The 20,805-nt window shown below is 36.0% G+C and overlaps 1 protein-coding gene across 1 annotated transcript; it reads left to right on the top strand.

The window, feature by feature from the left end:
- Positions 1–1,667: 1,667 nt before the first annotated feature.
- LOC107694884 (ethanolamine kinase 1-like) lies at positions 1,668–15,519 on the top strand. The gene is made up of 8 exons (XM_016494606.1): positions 1,668–2,033; positions 7,739–7,998; positions 9,086–9,226; positions 11,583–11,725; positions 12,811–12,894; positions 12,986–13,146; positions 13,324–13,397; positions 15,264–15,519. The coding sequence occupies exons 1-8, from the start codon at positions 1,854–1,856 to the stop codon at positions 15,334–15,336; spliced, it is 1,116 nt and encodes a 371-aa protein (XP_016350092.1). The 5' UTR covers positions 1,668–1,853; the 3' UTR covers positions 15,337–15,519.
- The last annotated feature ends 5,286 nt before the right edge of the window (positions 15,520–20,805 follow it).

Genomic DNA, 20,805 nt, shown 5'->3' with positions numbered 1-20,805 from the left:
GCTTTTAGTTTTAATTACTTTTTCTTATTTGTAAGTCGCTTTGGATAAAAGCATCTGCTAAATGACTAAAAGTAAAGTCAAAGTAAAGGCAACTGCAATGAAGCATCGAGAAAGACATGAGCAGGCCAGTCCCTGAGACTGATAATTCATGGTAAGAGAACAACTACGGTTTTGAGAGATTTGTGTATTCTATATGGGGTTTGCCTTTTAAAAGTGTGCCATTTCTACTTGTTTTTCAGAGAAGACATTTCTGTCACTAACAAAGTGGATGGTGAGCAAAGGTGGTGGCCACGTTTTGGAGCAGCACCTGGGTTTTGCAGATGGCTATATGTATTCTTTGGCTGCTTATCTTTTTTCCCCATTATGTTTCTGTTGCCTAAAGATTCTTTGTTAGGATAAATCCAGATGATACAACATAATGCACTGCAAAATGTCCTAAGACAGGAGAAATGAAGATGCACTGTTCCAGCATTGGAAGACTGTATTTATGTGTTATACATGCAATGTTTTAAATAAAGAATTTGATATTTTGTAATTATTGTGTCTGTTTTAATTGAATGCCAGTAGTACCTATGTAGGGTAAAAATATGAAATATATTAAAATGAAATATATTAAATATATTAAAATGAATTAATTACAGTAGTATATACTGATGAATTGGATTTTTTTACAGTAATTTACTGTAAAAAGTAGTTTGCAACTGTAAACCAAATACAGTTTGCTACTGTTAATCTTAATTACAGTAACTTACTGTTACTGTAAAAACCATTTGAAATGTCTAACAGTGAGGGTTATTATATTTAACTAGGCTATAACCAGAGAGAGAGAGAGAGAACATTTTTGTTACTTGAAATAAAATCTAAAAATTCATTCATTCATTCATTTTTAAAATGATAAAAACACAATGCAACATTACAAAAAACCTAAACTAAAATTAACATTAAAATGGAAAACAAAAATAAAAAAAATTATAAATTAGGATAGTATCTCGAAATATAATAAATAAAAAATACAACTGTATTAATAATAGTATTGTATTATATTACACTTTGTAAACTTTTATATTATATTCTTTTATTTACATGATTCACAAACTATTTACACATATTTCACATCATTATCATGAACCATGTTCTTTGCATTATAAATTCTGTAGCTCGTAGGGAGTCTTTGCCACCAGAGGGCACTTTAGCTCATGTAATAATATGAATGAGCAGAGAGACTACTAGTGGCTTGAAAATGTCCATCTGATTCATAGATATTATTACATACAATAATGACCCATATGATTACAATAAACCTGAGATTTGGTTTGACAACGTACTTCTTTACGCGTGTCACTTCTTTGGCTAAATATTCAGATTGTTTACATTACATCTTTGACTTCATAATTTTTATATTATATTCTTTCTTACTAATACTAAGGCACATAAAATGATACTATGAAAATTATTTTATGAAAATGAGGTTATTCACGAAACTTACTATGGCGAAGGCTTAATCCTTAATATTCATGAGCCAAGTCCTTACAACAGCAACGTCACTTGACCTAATAAATATTAATAAGCCAATCCTTCACCGTAGAAGAAGCCCCGTCATCCTGACCTCATTAATATTCAGGAGGTAGGCCTCCGTCATCGGATGATTTCTTGTGGGCGGTGCCTGTAGAAGGAAGAAGCGCCGTGATGATGATGATGATGACAGAAACCGACGGTACCGGCATAGGAGCCGCTCCTCTTTTCTCTGCACATACCAAACCGGACTGGACCTTCACTGCATATTCAAATAAAAACCTTCAGACCTCCAGAATACGCAATACACATAGTGAATACTCATAGATCCAGCAACTTTAATGTCGGGCGTTAATACACAGATAAATCATATGATGGAGACGGAGATCCACGTGCCGGTGGGGTCACCGGCGATCAGAAAATTCCCGATCTTCGTGGACGAGCACAATGTGACGCAGGGGGCGATGAAGCTGATCAAAGAGCTCAGACCGCGCTGGGACCCGAACCTGATCCGGACTAAGGTAAATCCGATTGTCTGTAGCGTCAGCTAATCTACTCCCGGCGTCTTTAAGGCCTTTCTGTATCAATTTATTTTGCGGTTTATATATATATATATATCCACTTTGGAATATAGCGTAAATGCCGATGAAGGTTTTTTTGCGTTTTCACGTCATATTGCTAGTTATGACCCCATGAGTGACGTTGGAAACTAGTCTGGCTAATTTAGCCAGCTGCTGTGGTCATTACATCCAGTTTAATCACATTTAATCATACGTAGTCTACAATAAAACCGGTATAAAGCAATAAATTAACATCTTGCGTCATGCATGAGAAGATGTAGTGTGAAATGAGCTAGGAAAGAGTTTTTCCATCTCCTGTATACCTCACGGGCCAGCTGGCAGTGACTTCTTTGCTATGCTGCTAAACATAAGAGCCTAACATCTTCATAGTTCGATTCATACGATTGTTAAAAAATAAGTATAATAATAAAAAATATAAATTTAGAATTTATTAATTTTAGTGTGTTTAAAAATTTAGTTCATTTAGTGTTTGTGTGTGTACAAATAAAATGGTCGTCGCTGAGCCAAATCATTAATAATATTTTTTTTAATTAAAGGATTAGTTCACCCCAAAATGAAAATTCTGTCATTAATTACTCACCCTCGTGTTGTTCAAAACCCGTAAGACCTTCGTTCATCTTCTGAACACAAATTAAGATATTTTTGATGGAATCTGAGAGCTGTCTGACCCTCCCATAGACAGCAACGCAACTGAAATGTTCCCAGACACAGAAACGTAGCAAGGACATCAGTAAAACAGTCCATGTGACATCAGTGGCACAACTTCAATTTTGCGAAACTACGAGAATACTTTTTGTGCACAAAGAAAACAAAAATTACATCATTTATTTAACAATTCTTCTCCCCTGAGTTACTGTCTTCCGCCATTTTGGAGAGTACCCAAGAACGTAATCAGCGTTGTTTATGTTAGGGGGGAAAGCACGCGCATGAACGTAGTCAGCATTCACTTAGGGTAAAGCGTGCATATGCGTTGTGATACTCTCCAAAATGGCGGAAGACAGTAACTCGAGGGAGAAGAATTGTGGAATAAAGTTGTCTTTGTGCACAAAAATTATTCTCGTAGCTTCACGAAATTGAAGTTGAGCCACTGATGTCACATGGACTGTTTTACTGATGTCCTTGCTATGCTTCTGTGTCTGGGAACATTTCAGTTGCGTTGCTGTCTATGGAAGGTCAGATAGCTCTCAGATTCCATCAAAAATATCTTAATTTGTGTTCAGAAGATGAACGAAGGTCTTACGGGTTTTGAACGACATGAGGGTGAGTAATTAATGAGAAAATGTTCATTTTGGGGTGAACTAACCCTTTAATAATAAATAAATTTTAAAAATAATTAAAAAATATTAGGGTGTTTAAAAAGATGTTCATCTGTACTTTCATTATTGTGTCAACATAGTTCATGTTTGCATATCCCAGTTCAACTACATGCTAACACCTCAATAAATCTTTAAGTACAGTGAAATGAGTTTGCTTAGTAAGGTGTATTGCCATAATGAAAATGTACTTGTGCTGCATTTGCATAGAATACAATACATAAATCTGATTTAAATAAACCCCACGGTCTTTTTGCTCACAGGTAGTGTCAATGCATTTTGTTGCAGGTCATGTTGTTGAAGGTTCTGTCTGTACACACACACGTTTTACATAATGGTCAATCTGGGCTACGCTGGTGCACCAGTTACATATTTTGCTTCTTTTGTTCTTGACACAGGTCAGCTGTTGCTTATCACCTCTGAATAAGAGGTTATCTCTCAGATAGAGCAGCTCCCACCTGGCGTTCTGGTTTGAAACTACTTGATCTGATTAGATTGACTCGGCCCAAAACCACATTTGATTCAAAAGTGATCAGCCTGTTGCATTTGCGTAATCAGATCAATGTCTCACGACTTCATTGGAAAATGTTTATTTTCATTTTGGAGGATCACAATCTTCACACAGTTAATAACAGATATTTTAATAGTAATAGTAATAAAGCAAGCCTCCCATGAGGTAATTTGTCCTAATGCAGTTGTTTAAATAACCTGAGTCACACTGACTGTCTGGCCTTACGTCTCCACCCAACGCCACATAGGCTACACACTTAACACAACTATAAACATGCATTATTGCACCGATTATCAGCCTTATCTGTCGTATCTGTTTGAGCATTATCGTTTATGATGTGATGGGAAGTGAAGGTTACTAATGAACAGTGTTATTATTGTTTGTGTGTCTTTACGCAGAGACAGCGTGTCCCAGTCCACGTCACTAATGAATCTCATGATGACGTGTCCGAGACATATTTCAGCGTAAAATCAAGAAAAGACATAATAATTCATATCTTGTGCTTAAAGAAATTAAGCCTTTTTTTGTGATATTAAGCACATTTTTCTCCCAAATTCTCAATGTAATACAAAAAACCCCAGGGTGGTTGTATTTTATACTTATCACAATTTTTTTAAATAATGTTTTCCTGAAATTTTAATGTTTTGGCAATAAATAAATGTAATACGTTTACTAGCATTAATAGATTTAATATGGCAGAAATGATACCGCTATATTGACCCTGTAAAGCAATGGTCGCCAACCCGTCGATCGCGATCTTTATTACTGTCCCAGTAGATCCCGAAAAAAAAGTAAAATAAGTACTAAAATGAATTACATTTATGGGGTTATATTATTGTATCACTGAAGGGAACTGTCTTGAGAAAAGTTTAGATGGCAATGGCATTTTCTTCTCCGTATAAAGCGCAACGCTGCTTTGTTTACAGCGGTAACCAAGGAAACACTATATTGCGGTCGGTTCATAAGCAGTGTTGCCAAGTCCGTGGTTTTCCCGCGGAATTGGGCTACTTTAACAATGTTGCCGCGGGTTGTTGTTCATGTCCGCGGGTTGAAGCGACCCCAATAACGTGATATTTAGTCCCTGGAATGTGAATTTTACTGGAAGATCCCCGCCGAAAAACGTGTATTTTACCCCCAGAATGCGATTTTTACAGGGGAACCCCCTCGAAACACGATTGGACTAGTTTTATTGCGAAAACCTGGCAACCCTGTTCATAGGCGCCACCTGCTGTCAGAGAGTGCGTCTCATTCAGACCTGCTGTTTTTGTTTCGTGCAGATGTTTTATGTAGCAAATAAATAAATAACACCTAAAGTCAGACCCTTCTGTTTTTGTTTTAAATCCTGAAATTAATCTAAATCAAATCAAAAACAACTGCCCGTGCAGATCATGATTAAAATGCAGTGGTTTCCTCTAATTTCAAATGGCCAGATATTTTTGTTTAAAGCCAGTTTGTTTGTTATAAAGCAAATAGCCAATAAATAAATTTGCTTAAAAATCAGTAAAGAAAATAAATTCTGAATCAGCTCTGATCGGCGCATCACTAATTAAAATACTAAGTAAAAGGCCTCAAATTTGAAGTACAATCTGGGATGTCTTTTTCTATCAATTCTTCAATAGGTAGATCTTGTCTTTCATAAAGGCCGAGGTCAGGGATCTTGGGCCTAAAAAGATTGGTGACCACTGCTGTAAAGCATGCAATATGAAATTAAAGTCAGAAAAATTAAATATTTTGAAATGGAACAGTTCATTGAAACCTTAGACAAAAAATGTAAAAAAAGGAGTTTGCATATGTGTTGAGCGTCATATTTGATACATCAGGCTTTTATGGTGTGATATATTGAGAATATGGAACTCATACACAAAGAGGAAAAAAGACCCCTTGTTTTAGGGGCCCAAACAGTTGCCGATATTCATATAACCAAAAAGTTGATGTTTTTTTTAGCATTTTAACATGATTTTTTCTAAAAAAAAATGATGTATGCAATTATGTACACATCAGCTATAGATCCACACGACACTTTTTCAGGAAAATGATGGCAAACCTTCTGATTCATTTATAATGTTCAGCCCATTCCTTTCAGAAGTCCTTGTTGTGAATTCAACAAAACCTCAACTAAGTCAGCCAGCTAGATAATGTAACCTTGGGAACATTCAAATCTGCAGAATACACAACAGAGATATTCAATTTATCTAAATTTGCATGAGACAAAAACACATGGCCAAAATATTTTCCACTGGCCCATCCTTGGTCCTGGTCCTAAAAATAGACTTCATTTTGATATTTTATTCTGAAGATTTTGGGATGATTTATGACTCGAACGTGTTTTTTTAGAGATTCACCCCATACTGTTGGACGAAACATGAGTTGTGTTTGCGCTGCTTTGAAGCCAGGATGAATGAACCTAATCCCGTTCGACCTCAATGCGGGTGGCACGCCACTGTTTACAGATATCCAGCATAGTTTTCATCGCATGGTCATGTGACATAGCCGAAAGAGTTAGACGTTGTGTTGTGGTTGTTGATGATAACCACCTGACCTAGGCTCAACTGTAAACACTGACCATTCAGTCAGTTCAACTATCCTGCATTGTTCATATAATTATGATATTTAATCATATTTACTGTCAGCAATATATCTTAAACCCATTTGCTATTGAGACACATTACAAGATAGAGAAAAAAAAAAAGAAAGTGTGCAACCTGTTGACAAATCTATCGAACAGTCAAAACGGCACCTGATCAGAGTTGAATTCATCCTCTGTACTGTATGTTGACCACTGGTGCTGTTTGTACATTAGTCATTTCAGGAATCTCAGAAATGCATCGGTGGGTGGCAAGGCCGCTGCAGTGAATTGTGGGATATAATGTTACAAGTACAAAGCATTTTAAGTCTTGCCAGTTTATCATATGCTCCATTGTGATTGACATAGCTTTTTTGTGTCTTTGAAGGAATAGTTCACCCCAAAAAAAAAGTATAAAAATGTACTCGCCCTCAGGCCAACAAAGATGTAGATGAGTTTGTTTCTTTATCATTCAAACAGCTGATAAAAACATCAAAGTAATCCACACGACTCCAGTCCATCATTTAACACCTTGTGAGGTAAAAAGCTGCTTGTTTTAAGAAACAAATCCATCAAGGCATTTTAACTTTAAACCATTGTTTCTGACCAACATTCAAGTCCATAGTCCACAATAACGCTTCCTTTAGTAAAAAAGTCCATCCCTGTTGTCCACTTACTTCAAAATCCACCAACATACAAACTGTTTTCACTTATTTCTCTCCTGATTCAGACAAGACAACTTTTTATTTCGAGAAAGCAATAATATGGATAGAGGATTCGTATTTTAGCTGGAAGCTACAGTTGAAATTAAAAACATCTTGATGGATTTGTTTCTTACAAACATGCAGCTTTTGCACAAGACTTTTAATTGATGGACTGGAGTGGTGTGGATTACTTGTGGACTGTTGCGATGTTTTTATGAGCTGTTTGGACTGACGGCACACATTCACTGCAGAGGATCCTTTGGTGAGCAAGGGAAGTAATGCTACATTTCTCCAAGTTTTTTCTGATGAACAAACAAACTCATCTACATCTTGGATGGCCTGAAGGTGAGTAAATTTTCATTTGTGGCTGAACAAACCCTTTAAGTAAACATAAAACAGTTTCAACATGCAGTTCTTGTTGCATGATATACTTCAAATTACAGAAGTAAAACTGGTTTTGAATGCCGTTTCAAGTCAACTGTAAAGTTTATATATCTTGCAACCAAAAATAGCTGTGATTGCAATCCTTCCTTATGTTTGCTTTGTACCTTTAGCTTTTCACCGATGGCACAACTAACAAACTGGTGGGGTGTTATGTGGAGGACTGCCTCGAGGATGTGGTGCTGGTAAGGGTGTACGGCAACAAGACAGAGCTGATCGTGGACCGAGACAATGAACTGAAGAGCTTCCAGGTTCTGCACGCCAACGGTTGCGCGCCCCGACTTTACTGCTCTTTCCAGAATGGCATCTGCTACGAGTTCATGCAAGGACGTGCTCTGGATACTCAAGACGTCAGGGACCCTGTGTTACTCAGGTGGGTCCGTTCAGCACAAGGCACAAAATAGAAGGATCCAAATGGGTGTTCATTCTAAAAATAACACATTTATTTGGTCTATTGACTTGGGCATTTGGGTTAGAACATCTAGTACTTCACTTTGATTTTACTTTGATGTACATTGCCTATTTTGACCTTTGTGACTATAATAAGGAAGGCATTAAAACTGATCTTAGCTCTGTTCCAAAAACGTATACTTCTTACATATTTATAATTGTACTAATTACATAATTATACCTCATTTGTTCAAATTTTAAGATATTATCCTTTGATAAGAGAATCCCAGAATGCATTGCAATGAGGTAAAATTAAATGAATCAAAAATCAATACTGAAAATTATCAGTTTACACTACCATTCAAAAGTGTGATTGTTATTATTTGTAAAATGTTTTTGAAAGAAGTCTCGTATGCTCACTGATTATTTGATAAAAATACAGTAGAAGCAGTAATATTATGAAATAATATTGCAGATTAAAATAAGTGTTTTCTATTTTAGTGTATTTTAAAATGTAATTTTTCTGTGATGTAAAGCTGAATTTTCAGCATCATTACTCCAGTCTGTAGTGTCACATGATCCTTCAGAAATCATTCTAATATGATGATTTGGTGCTCAAAAACATTTCTTATTATCAATATTGAAATAAGTTTTGCTTCTTAATATTTTTGTGGAAACTGTGATCATTCTTTTCTAGGATTCTTTGATAAATAGCATTTATTTGAAATAAAAATCTTTTGCTTAAGTAGACACATAGTTTGATGAAAAAGAGAACAAAGGTGACATAATAGGCATCTTTTTAAAACGTTTGGTTTGTTGTTCTTCATATAGTCTAAGCTAACTGCAAATTTGGAGTGAAGTTCATGTGCACTCAGACAGAAGTGTTCATTCCTGTCATGAGGGTCACATAATCTCCTTCCAGGCACACAGTGAACCGTATCAAAATCTACACCAGTGACCCAGGGCTAATATCCATTTTTCCACACAAACAGCTTTTTCCAGGCATTGTATTTAACCTGAAATGAAACACTGCCATTTTGACCAACTTCTTCCTTTGTTATTATTGGCAGACTGATCGCGCGTGAAATGGCCCGCATTCACGCCATCCACGCACACAACGGCTGCATCCCCAAACCCAACCTGTGGATCAAAATGCACAAGTACTTCTCGCTGGTGGCCACTGAGTTCACAGACCAAGCATCTAATGTCAGGTAACCCTCAGAGAGTGGGTCTTAAATCTTCAATGATCTAAAATTCAGATTATAACACAAATAGTTCACAACTCAGAATCTGATTGGATGAGACCTATTAAAGCCATTTGAAACCTCTGTAAATTTAGATTTTGCTCAGACAGGTGTTACACAGTATACAGATTGCATCCGTCCATCTAATCTCATGCGCAGAGCTGTTATGTCACATAATCATCTCCACTGTCTTCCTTACAAACATGCTCTCTCTTTTTGCATCCTGACGTTTATCGGGAGTCGGAGATAATGCACATGTGAAGTCATTTCCGTCATCAATCATTAGAGCATTTGTTTCATAAGAGATTCTCTGGTGGAGATTATACTACTGCCCTAAGTCTAATCGGCCGATTTCACGCAGTAGTTTGACTTTATACAAGTCATCAACTTAAGCAAAAAAGCAACAAATCAGATCAGTGCTCCTAGGTTTTGAGTGAGCCGCTGCAGGGCAAAAGAAGATTCTAGAAATAGCTCCTTAAGCCCATTATGACGGGAGAGTGGTCACTCGGACAGCCTTTCTCATTGGTTTAACTTGACGACTTTATCACTTTGTCTTAATTTCTCTTTTGTTAATCCATCCGTTAAAAGCCTGATGAAGCATTTAGCTGATTCAGTAGGATTCCATTTGTTAACTCCAAGTACATGAACTGGCAATGAAAATTACTTTTATTAATCTTAATGTTCATTTCAGCATATAATAAAACATTATTAAAATCCAAAGTGTGTTTGTTAATGTTATTTAACAGACTTCAGCTAACATGAGCTAACATGAACTTATTAAAGGGATAGTTCCCCCAAAAATGAAAATTCTGTCATTAATTACTCCTTCATGTCGTTCCAAACCCGTAAGTTCCTTCGTTCATCTTCGGAACACAAATTAAGATATTTTTGATGAAATCCGAGAGCTTTCTGACCCTTCATAGACTGCGACACAACTGACACGTTCAAGGCCCAGAAAGGTAGTAAGGACATCGTTAAAATAGTCCATATGACATCTGTGGTTCAACCTTAATTTTATGAAGCTACGAGAATACTTTTTGTGCACAAAGGAAACAAAAATAATGACTTTATTCAACAATTGTTCTCTTCTGTGTCAGTCTTTGCTGCACGTTCACGAGAGTACCACGACACATGGGTGTGGTGCTGCTGAAACAGGAGCCGGCATTTTGACGTATTTGAATTAAATTCCGATTTAAATTCAGACCGTGGAGATTATTCTTAGGGATAAAGGGAGACTATTCCACAGTTTTGGACCAATAATAGAAAAAGCTCGATCACCCCTCGACTTATTATAACTCAACTAAGATATTTTGGAGCTGATCCGTTTAGAGCTTTAAAAACAAAAAGCGAAATTTTGAAATCAATTCTATAACAAATCAGCAGCCAGTGCAAAGAGTGTAATATTGGTGAAATATGATCAAATTTTTCTGCCAGTCAAAAGTCTGGAGGCTGCATTTTGAACCATCTGAAGACATCTAATATTGGATTGACTCATTCCAATATAAAGAGAATTACAATAGTCAAGTCTAGATGAAAGAACGAATGAAACACTCTCTCAAACTCTGCAAATGTTAAGAAACTCTTAGCCTTCGACAATAATCTTAATTGGAAAAAACTAGATTTAATAACAGCAATTATCTGTTTATCAAATTTGAGGGCAGAATGTAAATAACACACAGCAGAGTATTTTACATAGGAGAGCAAATCTCCCAGGTCGCCATTAAAAGTACCTGAAACACCCGTGGGCCCAAACACAGTAACCTCAGTTTTGCTATTATTAAATGCAAACAAAAATTTAACAAAACTAAGACAAGCATGCTGATAATGAGCTTAAGCCTTTTTCTGTCAAAGGGCAAATAAATTTGTGTCATCAGCATAAAAGTGAAATGACACCACATGTTTAGAAAGAATAGTACCCAAAGGAAGCATATACAACAAGAACAAAACGGGGACCAAAATGGAGCCCTGAGGGACTCCATAATCCAAAACAGAAACAGAAGAAGAAAACCCATCAAGACAAACAGAAAAGGTTCTATCATTCAGATAGGACTTAAACCAATTTAGAGCACAACCTTCAATACCCACACATTGTTCAAGTCGTGAGATAAGAATTCTGTGGTCCACAGAATCAATGTCACCACTTAAATCTAAGAGTAAGAGTATCACAGAATCCCCTGAGTCAACAGACAACAAAATATCATTAAAAACTTCTAATAATGCTAACTCGGGAATAAATCATTTTTGTTGCATTTGTAAAATACTCTTGACTCTCTGTTTGTCATGAGCTTGAATCACTCATCTGTTTCTGTGTTCTCTGAATTAGAATTCAGCAGGAAGTGCCCAGTCAGGAAGTTCTAGAACAGGAAATGATGTGGATGAAGGAACATCTGTCGCAGCTGGGTTCTCCTGTAGTGCTCTGTCACAATGACCTGCTCTGCAAGAACATCATTCACAATGCAAAGGAAGGTGAGTTTTGCTGGTGTACACCATGACAACATGAAATCAAACTTACTGTATTTACTTTTATGATAAAACTGCCTGGTCTCATTATGTACACAAGTGTGTATTACAAGTGAGTAATCTACTATCAAAAGCTTGCTCTGCCTCTGAAACAGCTTTCTTCTTGTGTAACCAAAGTCATGTGGGAGGGAAAAATAATATTTATTATTTCGTAGCCCGCTTTTCATGTTCAGTTCAACTCCTATGGATGGGAAGATTTTTTTTTATGTTTTTGAAATAAGTCTTTTATGCTCACTAAGGTTGCATTTGATCAAAAAATGTAGTAAAAGCTGGGAAATATTCTTTTGTAAAATTGTGAAATAATATTAATTAAGATATTTTAAAATGTAACTTATTTCTGTAATGGCAAAACTGAATTTTCAGCTTCATAACTCCAGTCTTCAGTGTCACATGATACTTCAGAAATCATTCTAATATGCTGATTTGATACTCAAGAAACATTTGTTATTATCATTGTTGAAAACAGTGTTTTTGTGGTAACCATGATACTTTTTTTTTCAGGATTCTTTGATAAATAAAAAGTTCAAAAGAATAGAATTATTTGAAACAGAGATTATAAATATCTTTACTGTGGCTTTTAATCTATCAATCTAGTGTGTCCTTGCTAAGTAGAAGTAGAAAAAAAAACACCTTACAAAACCCTAAATGTATGAACGGTAGTGTATATGTCATAGTACACAAGTTAAATGCATTGTGAATGTGTTTTTATGTTGTTTTAAAATGTAAATCTAATATTGTGCAACATAATAGCAAATATACTGACTGCTGCCAGGTTTCACAAACACTACTGCCGCTGTTTCCATGCTGCCTCCCGTGTTTTATTATTAAGGCAAACATGAAATCCTTCATTTGGTTGAGCCAGAAGTTGACATGTTAGGCTGCTCAAACAAAGAAATATTGACAACACCATAGAGCCAAAGTGTTGACACTATTCACCTAAGGCATTACATTTTGTGATTTTGTTTTAAAAGGCATCCAAGTCTAATATTTTGTTTTACTTACTACAAATCAACCCCTCTTGCTTTTTTCAGGTCATGTTCGGTTTATCGATTATGAATACTCAAGTTACAACTACCAAGCATTTGACATTGGAAACCATTTTAATGAATTTGCAGGTGAGCAGCATTAAAATATAATTCATAAAAGTAATCCTCTGGGATTTGTTTTGCATTAACCTCATTATACGTGTATGTGTTTGTTTATCAGGCATGAGTGAACCCGACTATAACCTTTATCCCAGTCGAGAAATGCAGTTGGACTGGTTGCACACTTATTTGCAGGCCTACAAGCTCTTTACCAAGAAAGGTGAAGAGGTGAGCCGGCGTGAACTGGAGACGCTCTACGTACAGGTCAACAAATTTGCTCTGGTGAGTGTCCAGAGGATCATAGAGGAGGAAGTGTTTTCATAATGCTGCATTTATGAAGTTTATTCCAAGGATATGGATTACAAGCTTTTTGCATGTTGATTGGTGTCAGCGATACGTCTGTGTATGGACTGAGCTGGGAGGCTTTGGCTTAAAGTTCTTGTTCTTCTGCTTTGGCAGGCTTCACATTTCTTCTGGGGTTTCTGGGCCTTGATCCAAGCCAAGTACTCCACCATCGAGTTTGACTTCCTCGGGTAAGCAGCATACCCAGCTCAGCAAACCTTTCATCTCTGTGATTGGGGAGGATTTATTTACAGGCATAAAGATCATTATCAACTCTGACTGTGTTAAGAGAAATGGGTGTTACTGGCAGATAAAGAATGTACAGTAAGTGATATGTAAGTGACAGTAAGTGGTGGAAACTCGTGCAGCCAATAAACAAGCAAGTTTTAGTTCCAGAAGATACTTTTGTAAGCTAATATAAAATTGTATACTGGGAATAAGTCCTGGTATTTCAATATTGGACACATTAGACCAAATTTAGAAATGTAATAAAAAAATGCTAATATAAGTAGTATGTGACATAGTATGCATGACATACATATGAATATCATAATATAAATCATATTAATACCCTGAAAATATAATTATACTATATGGGTCTCCAGGTTATTTGTCACTTTTTAATATCAAAAGTAAAACAAAAAATACAACAAAATAATAAATAAATAACATTTATATATAGAATCACATTAGACCTGAAGCTGAAATGAGGCTGAGATCTCTTGGGTTCATGGCTAAAACAATGTCCCAATACCTTGTCCATTGTCTTTGCACTTTAAAAATACATTAGATCTGAATCTGTGAATGAAAGCCTCAGTTGGAGGTGAACGTCTAATATGAAGCTCTCCCGTATACTGCAAAATGAATGGGTGCGGATTGTTATTTCTATTGCCTATAGAAACCAGTCAATGGTGTTTGTTTTCCAGAGGTGAAAAGTAGATTTGACTGCAACAAGTGAGTTATAGCCTGCTGCCCTCTGTGATTTTGGCACTCGACCTAAACCACACTTGAAATCTTCAGGGTTGTGTATCTGTAGCACTATGAAACTTTAATTAAGTTACTCTAGTCTTGGTTATATGGAGGGGGGTGAGTTATGTCACCCGTAGGCTGAGGATATTTTTGTAGGAATTGTGGCTCACTTTTATTAAACTGGCTCAAGTAATATATTCTGTAAACTTCCTACGTCACCAGTTTCCAAGCAACAGGTCGTGGTTCTACTCAGGCTGCACCTTTTAACAACAAATCACTGCCTGGCCTGCACAGATGAGATCAGGAGGGATCCTACAGCCTGTTTCAAAAAAATCTGCATTGTTGCATGTAGGAAAAGGTTAAAAAAGTCAACAAATAACCAGGTCTTAAGGCAAAATGGCCATCATGCCTTTTTAAATTGATTCAATATATATTTCATAATGTAAAGTGACGTGTGGCCAAGTATGGTGACCCATACTCGGAATTTGTGCTCTGCATTTAACCCATTCAAGTGCACACACACACACAGTGAACATGCACCCGGAGCAGGGTGCCCGGGGAGCAGTTGGGGGTTCGGTGCCTTGCTCAAGGGTCTCACCTCAGTCGTGGTATTGAAGGTGGAGAGAGCGCTGGTTTTTCACTCCCCCCACCGACAATTCCTGCCGGACCTGAGACTCGAACCCACGACCTTCGGGTTACAAGTCCATTTATTATGCTGTTTTGTATTTAATAATAATACATTTATTTGTAATTAATTTGTTATACTTACAGTATAGTGCTACTAATATAAAATATATAGCATAACACAAACAAAATCTATAAATACATTTAAAAACTGATGATAATTGTATAGATATAACAGCCAAAATTGGTCAAAATTTCTAAAATAAAAATTTTAAAAAGTGACATGTTTTTGTTTTTATTTGTTTATAAAAAAAAATATCTCCTTTTAAAGGTAAAAGAAAAACATTATTGGGGAATTAAATTAATTTCTGATTTTAAAAAAGTTCATTTCTGACAATATTACTTATTGTGTCTTATTCCTAATTTTTACTTTAAGCTCTGATTCTGTCATACTCTTTTCCTAGGTATGCCGTGCTACGTTTCAATCAGTACTTCAAGACCAAACCTGCTGTAATGGCCCTGGAGATCCCCAAATGAGACGTCAAGATTGAGAGGACAGTGCTGGTATCTGTTGACCTCATCGTTGACCGTTTGACTATGGAATCAGAGGCCTTTTTAGTCAGGGAAGGGTATGGGGTGCAGCAGGGGTAAGCACTGGGAGCTCTTATGATTGGTTGACAACTTGTCTGCCAAGTCGTAGTTCCACAAATTCTTGATTCCTTTTTCAAACACCATGTTTCTTTTTGGGACTCAACTTTTAGTTGATCAAGTTTCCTTTGAAATGAGTGTGTTATTTATGTTTTAAATGCAGCTTATTTATTAATTATCATTGGGCACTTGTTTTGCACCAAAGTAGTCCTTATGCTCTTGGAGCCGACTTTGCTTTGGGACTTCTTGTTATGGGTTTTGTGGTGTGAGAGCCATAGCAAACTTGTGCAGAATTTGCTGTGAAGGAGGCCTGCAGTGATGTTGAGCAAGGGGATATGTTGATACTATGGGCATTGACTAACACGAAACATTCAGCCTGTGGCTTCATAATGCTTCTGTCAAATGGACGTGGCCCACCGTTGTTTCTTTTGCATTGACAAATGCTCGAAGTCCAAAAAAAAAAAAAACTTTCAGCTTTATCTTACTGTGCAGTAATGGGTTTATGTGTAAAAATCTGGGCTGGTAATACAAAAGTTTCTGTTTAAGAGCCAAAAGGGTTGACTCAGGAGCTAAATAGTTACAAGGTCAAAATCCTGCCCTGTTCTGCACTATTACGCACTTGAGCAAATGACTTAAACCCTGCAATTTGTCCCCTATAAGTCACTTTGAATGAATGACGTCAGTTAAAAGGCAAGTAACCAAGTAACCATTGAAGTCAATGTGACCTTACTCCAGACATTCCCAAGAAGTCAGGTCCACGAGACCCCTCAGCATCTCAGCCACATTTCCACCTATTTAGCTTTTATGGTTGTGAGGAGTTCTGTTGAATTTTCCACTCATCACAGGCTGTGGTATATTACCACCTGCCTCCCACTTCCCCCTCCTTCTCTCGCTCTCTGTCCTACAGTAAATGCGTTTGCATCACCTGGCATAGCTCAAACTGAGATTTGAAAGTCATTATCTGCTCAATAATCACTAAGCTCATTCCTAATGTAACCCCACCAAACGTCAATCTAATGGTTTTCTAAAACTGGAAAAGGGGGCAATATTTATGTAACAGTGTTTTGTAGTTTGATTCAGGTCACCATCTGTGAGGACTCAATGTCCTGGAGCAACAAGGACAAGATTATTTAAGTTTAGAATATTAATTGCAGATTTAGGGATGTACTGTAATTGCCATTTCAGTCCTTAAATACCTGGACTGTCTGGTTGTATGTGGTTTTCAAAGTCTTTTCAAAACATTTTGAATTACATTTGGTTTCAGTGCTGTTAATCTAAAATTCTCTCACCTACAAGAACATAATTTCACATTTCCCAGTCTTTTGCTTTATTTAATTTCTTTGTCGCATATATTATGCTTTCACTGTAAAATGATGTCCGTTTTTGTCTTGAGTAAAACATTTCAGTAGAAACTTGCTAAAGCCTCACAAAGCACAAAATCATAAGTTTATTTTGTCATGCATATTAGAAATGCCGAGAATTGCACCATTTTGGTCACTCCAGCTGTAATATTGTACTGTAAATTAGAGGTAGAGAGATATTTGTGGGAATCTGTCAAGAACATATCAGGCCATATACCCAAAAGAAAAAAAAAAGATTTTTCAAAAAGAAAGTAAGCCTTTTTTTTTTTTTTTTTTTTACAAATGTTACGATTTATTGCATTTAAACATTATTTTCATGACAATTTAAGAGGAAAAATTCTAATTATTGAAAATTATTAAGAAGTATGAGAATTAAAAAATGTGGAGGCATTAAAAGAACTTGGGGAGAGAAATTAGCTAAATTATGGAAATGTCATATTCTGTTATCTTTTAATGCAAAATGTAGTTTCTTCATTTTCCTCATCACTTTTGTCATAAAATGTGACCTGAATATGTTTTTGTGAGATTCATCCATTTGAAGTATCACTGGAATCTGTCTGGCAGCTTGTTGAACACAAGTGTCCTTTTATTGACCGACCAGATCAGTCCCTGGTCAATTAGTACAGCAGTCCTTTTCAGACCATCTTGAAACTGAAGCTAGATGTTGCGTTTGAGCAGTGGGGTCACGGTCAAATCTCTGAGGTGTCTCTGGCTCTGTGTCAGGAGCAGGTTAATAATGAAACGCTTTGAGACGCAGGTGACGACTGAAAGCAAGAGGCCCTTCAACAAAATCATGAATAATTTTGTAGCCAGTGTTTCTCTAATGAGTTGGAACTGCCTGATAGCTCTGTGCTAATGTACTGTGTTCTGGTTGTGCTCACTTTTTACTGCTTAAATCTAAAATTTGAGTTGCAGTTTTAAGGTGAATCTTGAGAAAACATTTCCAGGTCAAATTTCACCATACAAATTAAAGTAAAAGTGAGAAATAATACTTTGCATACAGAAAATGCAAAAACATTCCCATTTCTGTAAAAAAAAACTTTAAAAAAAAATTAAACAGTGTAAATTAAATAAAAAATACTATATAATGTGCTATATAATTTAATTAGTTTTATGTGCATTACAGTAATGAAAATGCAACCGTTATTAGAATTACAGTAAGCTACTGGGATTCATTTTCATAATGAGAAAAAAGGTCCTAAAAATGAAAAAGGTTCTTTATTCATAAGTAGTCGCCTTTTTTTATGCTCTTGATAGCTTCCACAAGATTCTACTTTTAAGGTCAGCTGATGTATTTTTACATCTTTGTCACTTTGTGGTCCATGATGACTGATGACTTAAAAAAGTGAAAAATATTTATATAGGTTGCATATTCCTTACATGCATGAAGAATGTTATAAATTTGAACAATATGTTCATATAACAGGAGTGCAATTGCAAGATATGTGTGTAGATGTACATATGTGAGTGTCCACCAGAAGGAAACTACTTCTGTAAAATATTAGTTACTTATCAGTTTTCTTTTATGATATGAAGGCCATTTCTAATGTGAAGGGGGAAATGTTTACAAACACCATTCCCATTTCCTGGAAAGTTTATTTTGTATATAACTGAGATTATCCCGTCAACTTCTTAATGTGGAACAAAGTAGATTTTAACATCCTAGACATTTCATAGCACCACCCCTGTATATAATATTAGTTATTATCTCTATTATTTGAAATGACCTTGTAAATATCCCTTTTTAAACCTCTGCTCTTAAAAGGGATGTTTACAGGAAGCATCTGTGTTGGGATTTTTGTTTCATTTGCTATATTGAAAACATACCAAACAAGTCTGCTTCACAGTGTGCGCTTTATTTGAATGTACATCTTTTGTGAATGTACTGAAGAAATGTACAGATTATGTTTCATTTATACTTACATCTTTAGTATTTCTACTTGTTTTGTATATTTAACTGAACTGGGAGTGTATTTGGATTGTTAGGTTGGCATGGGCCCCAAGTGTGTGTTTGCTGGAGACCAGCAGGCGGCGCTACTGTAACGCAGCGAGGCTTTCGGCGCTGATAAGGATTCTGTAAATACTGTGAAATATTGTGAAAAATACTGTACAATGTTTTCGCTTCTATTTAACTGTGAGAATAATTTAATAATTATTAAAATTTTACATTAAAATGTCAGAGTTGGATCTAATTGTGTGCAAATGTCATTTTCCCCTTTGATATAATAGAATAATAAATCTTAATATGCATTAAATGCACATTTTCTGCTGCGTGAATCAAAATGGCCTCTGGTAACACCAAAGTGTCTTCTGTGTCACACCCGGTCAAACGCTTACGTTTCCTCATTGAACTTTTGCCCGTCTCCTGTGGACGGTGACCTGCATTTTGTCCTGGTAAGCACAGGAAGACTATTAAGGATATCCCGAATCAAACAAGCACAATGCAGTTACACACATGCATATGGCAAGCCGTTTTAGCATTAAATACTCCTTGCTGTACATGCAGGACTCCATCCTCGGCGTTAAAGTGCAGGAACTTGTTTTTTTTTTTTTTTTACAAGTTTCTCCTCAGAGATTCAGTTGTTTGAATGAGGTAAAACTCTACCATTTTCTCAAGCTCTTTCTACGTACATAAACATATAATTTAAATTTAAGTTGCTGTGTAATAGCTAAGCCAGTTTATGTGATCACGTCCGACTGACTAGTTACGATTATGACTTGGGCATTATGCTTAGCGTAGTTATGTTTATGACTTGGATTAATAATTAGCACTTTACTAAACTGAATCCAGTTGTTCACTCCAAAAATATAAAAATTAATCTGAACCACAGAAGTAAACATAACATTTTTTATTTATGCTTCAAAAACAAACCACAAAACTTGCTTGGAAAAATGCAACATACAGAAAAAAAACATGTACACCTTTAAATTATACACTTTTATAAACAAAATAAAGTCTATATCTATATTTTACAACAGCTGGTTTTGCAACAGTTGTCCAGATTGTGAATCATATTTCCCACCCCCATGGGTTCATTCTACAGATAAAATACAAACTGTATTTCTGTGTCCAGCTATATACATGTCATCATTTCCTTTAACATGTATAGGTTTATCCTAACAGTCCACTGGCAGATATCTTCTAAAATCTCCTCTTTAAAATATAAATGCTTATAATTTTTAACAAAATGTTTACATTTCAGCTCAACTGTAAATTGACTAGCAGCCCAATAATATGGACCCGGTCTTAAGAACTGCTGGAATGATAACTCAGTTATTTTCTTCAGCACAAAATCACGCTATATATACACACACACACACACACACACACACTAAAATAGAAAAGTAAACCAAAATTTAAAAAATGGGAGTAATCTGAGGGAAGGGCATTATTCACATCTCCTTTGACAAAATGAATAGTAGAAATGATTTGCGTATGTACATCAAGTGCAAAATTCTACTCTGAAAAAAAAAAGTTCTATTATGAATCATGAGGATCTGACAAAAATATATTAGATGGGGAAAGTGCATTTCAAGTGATTATTCTGCACTAAATCAAAAGAAACAAAAATATGATTTTGACCTGGGGAAATATTTTAAGTGCAGTACCCATATTCAAACAGCAGAGGACGCCACCAACCTTCGCTGCACTTAGCGAGTCTTAAAGGGGCAGGCTGCTTAAATCTCTGTAGCAGAACAGCCTCTAATCGTCATTATCTAGTATAATAAACTGGACAAGGAGTTCAGGAATGTTCCTTCCTTTTTCCAAGTCCACTTGTTTTCTTTTTCTTTTTTGCTCAGCCCTTGAGCTCTGGAAAGTACCTTGGCACAGTCTTAACAGGAACTTTTGCAGGAAAACCCTGGTGACATCAAGAAGCATTATAACAGAGAGGGTTTAGTTTTGTTTTTTTTTCTATGGCAAAATGATTCATAGCTCTTCAGTTTTGACTATTTAAAGAAATAGTTAATCCAAAAATGATTTTTTTTTTTTTTTTTT

This window comes from Sinocyclocheilus anshuiensis, unplaced genomic scaffold (assembly GCF_001515605.1).
Source record: "Sinocyclocheilus anshuiensis isolate Anshui unplaced genomic scaffold, SAMN03320099.WGS_v1.1 scaffold294, whole genome shotgun sequence".
Lineage (NCBI taxonomy): Eukaryota > Metazoa > Chordata > Actinopteri > Cypriniformes > Cyprinidae > Sinocyclocheilus > Sinocyclocheilus anshuiensis.
Note: the sequence above shows the minus strand (reverse complement) of the source record. Positions and strands in the feature narration are given on the sequence as shown.

Coding starts and splice junctions, on each gene's coding strand:
- LOC107694884 (XM_016494606.1), top strand. CDS start 1,854: ATGTCGGGCGTTAATACACAGATAAATCATATGATGGAGACGGAGATC. Junction 7,999..9,085: donor AGGGACCCTGTGTTACTCAG/GTGGGTCCGTTC, acceptor TATTATTGGCAG/ACTGATCGCGCGTGAAATGG. Junction 13,398..15,263: donor ATCGAGTTTGACTTCCTCGG/GTAAGCAGCATA, acceptor CTCTTTTCCTAG/GTATGCCGTGCTACGTTTCA.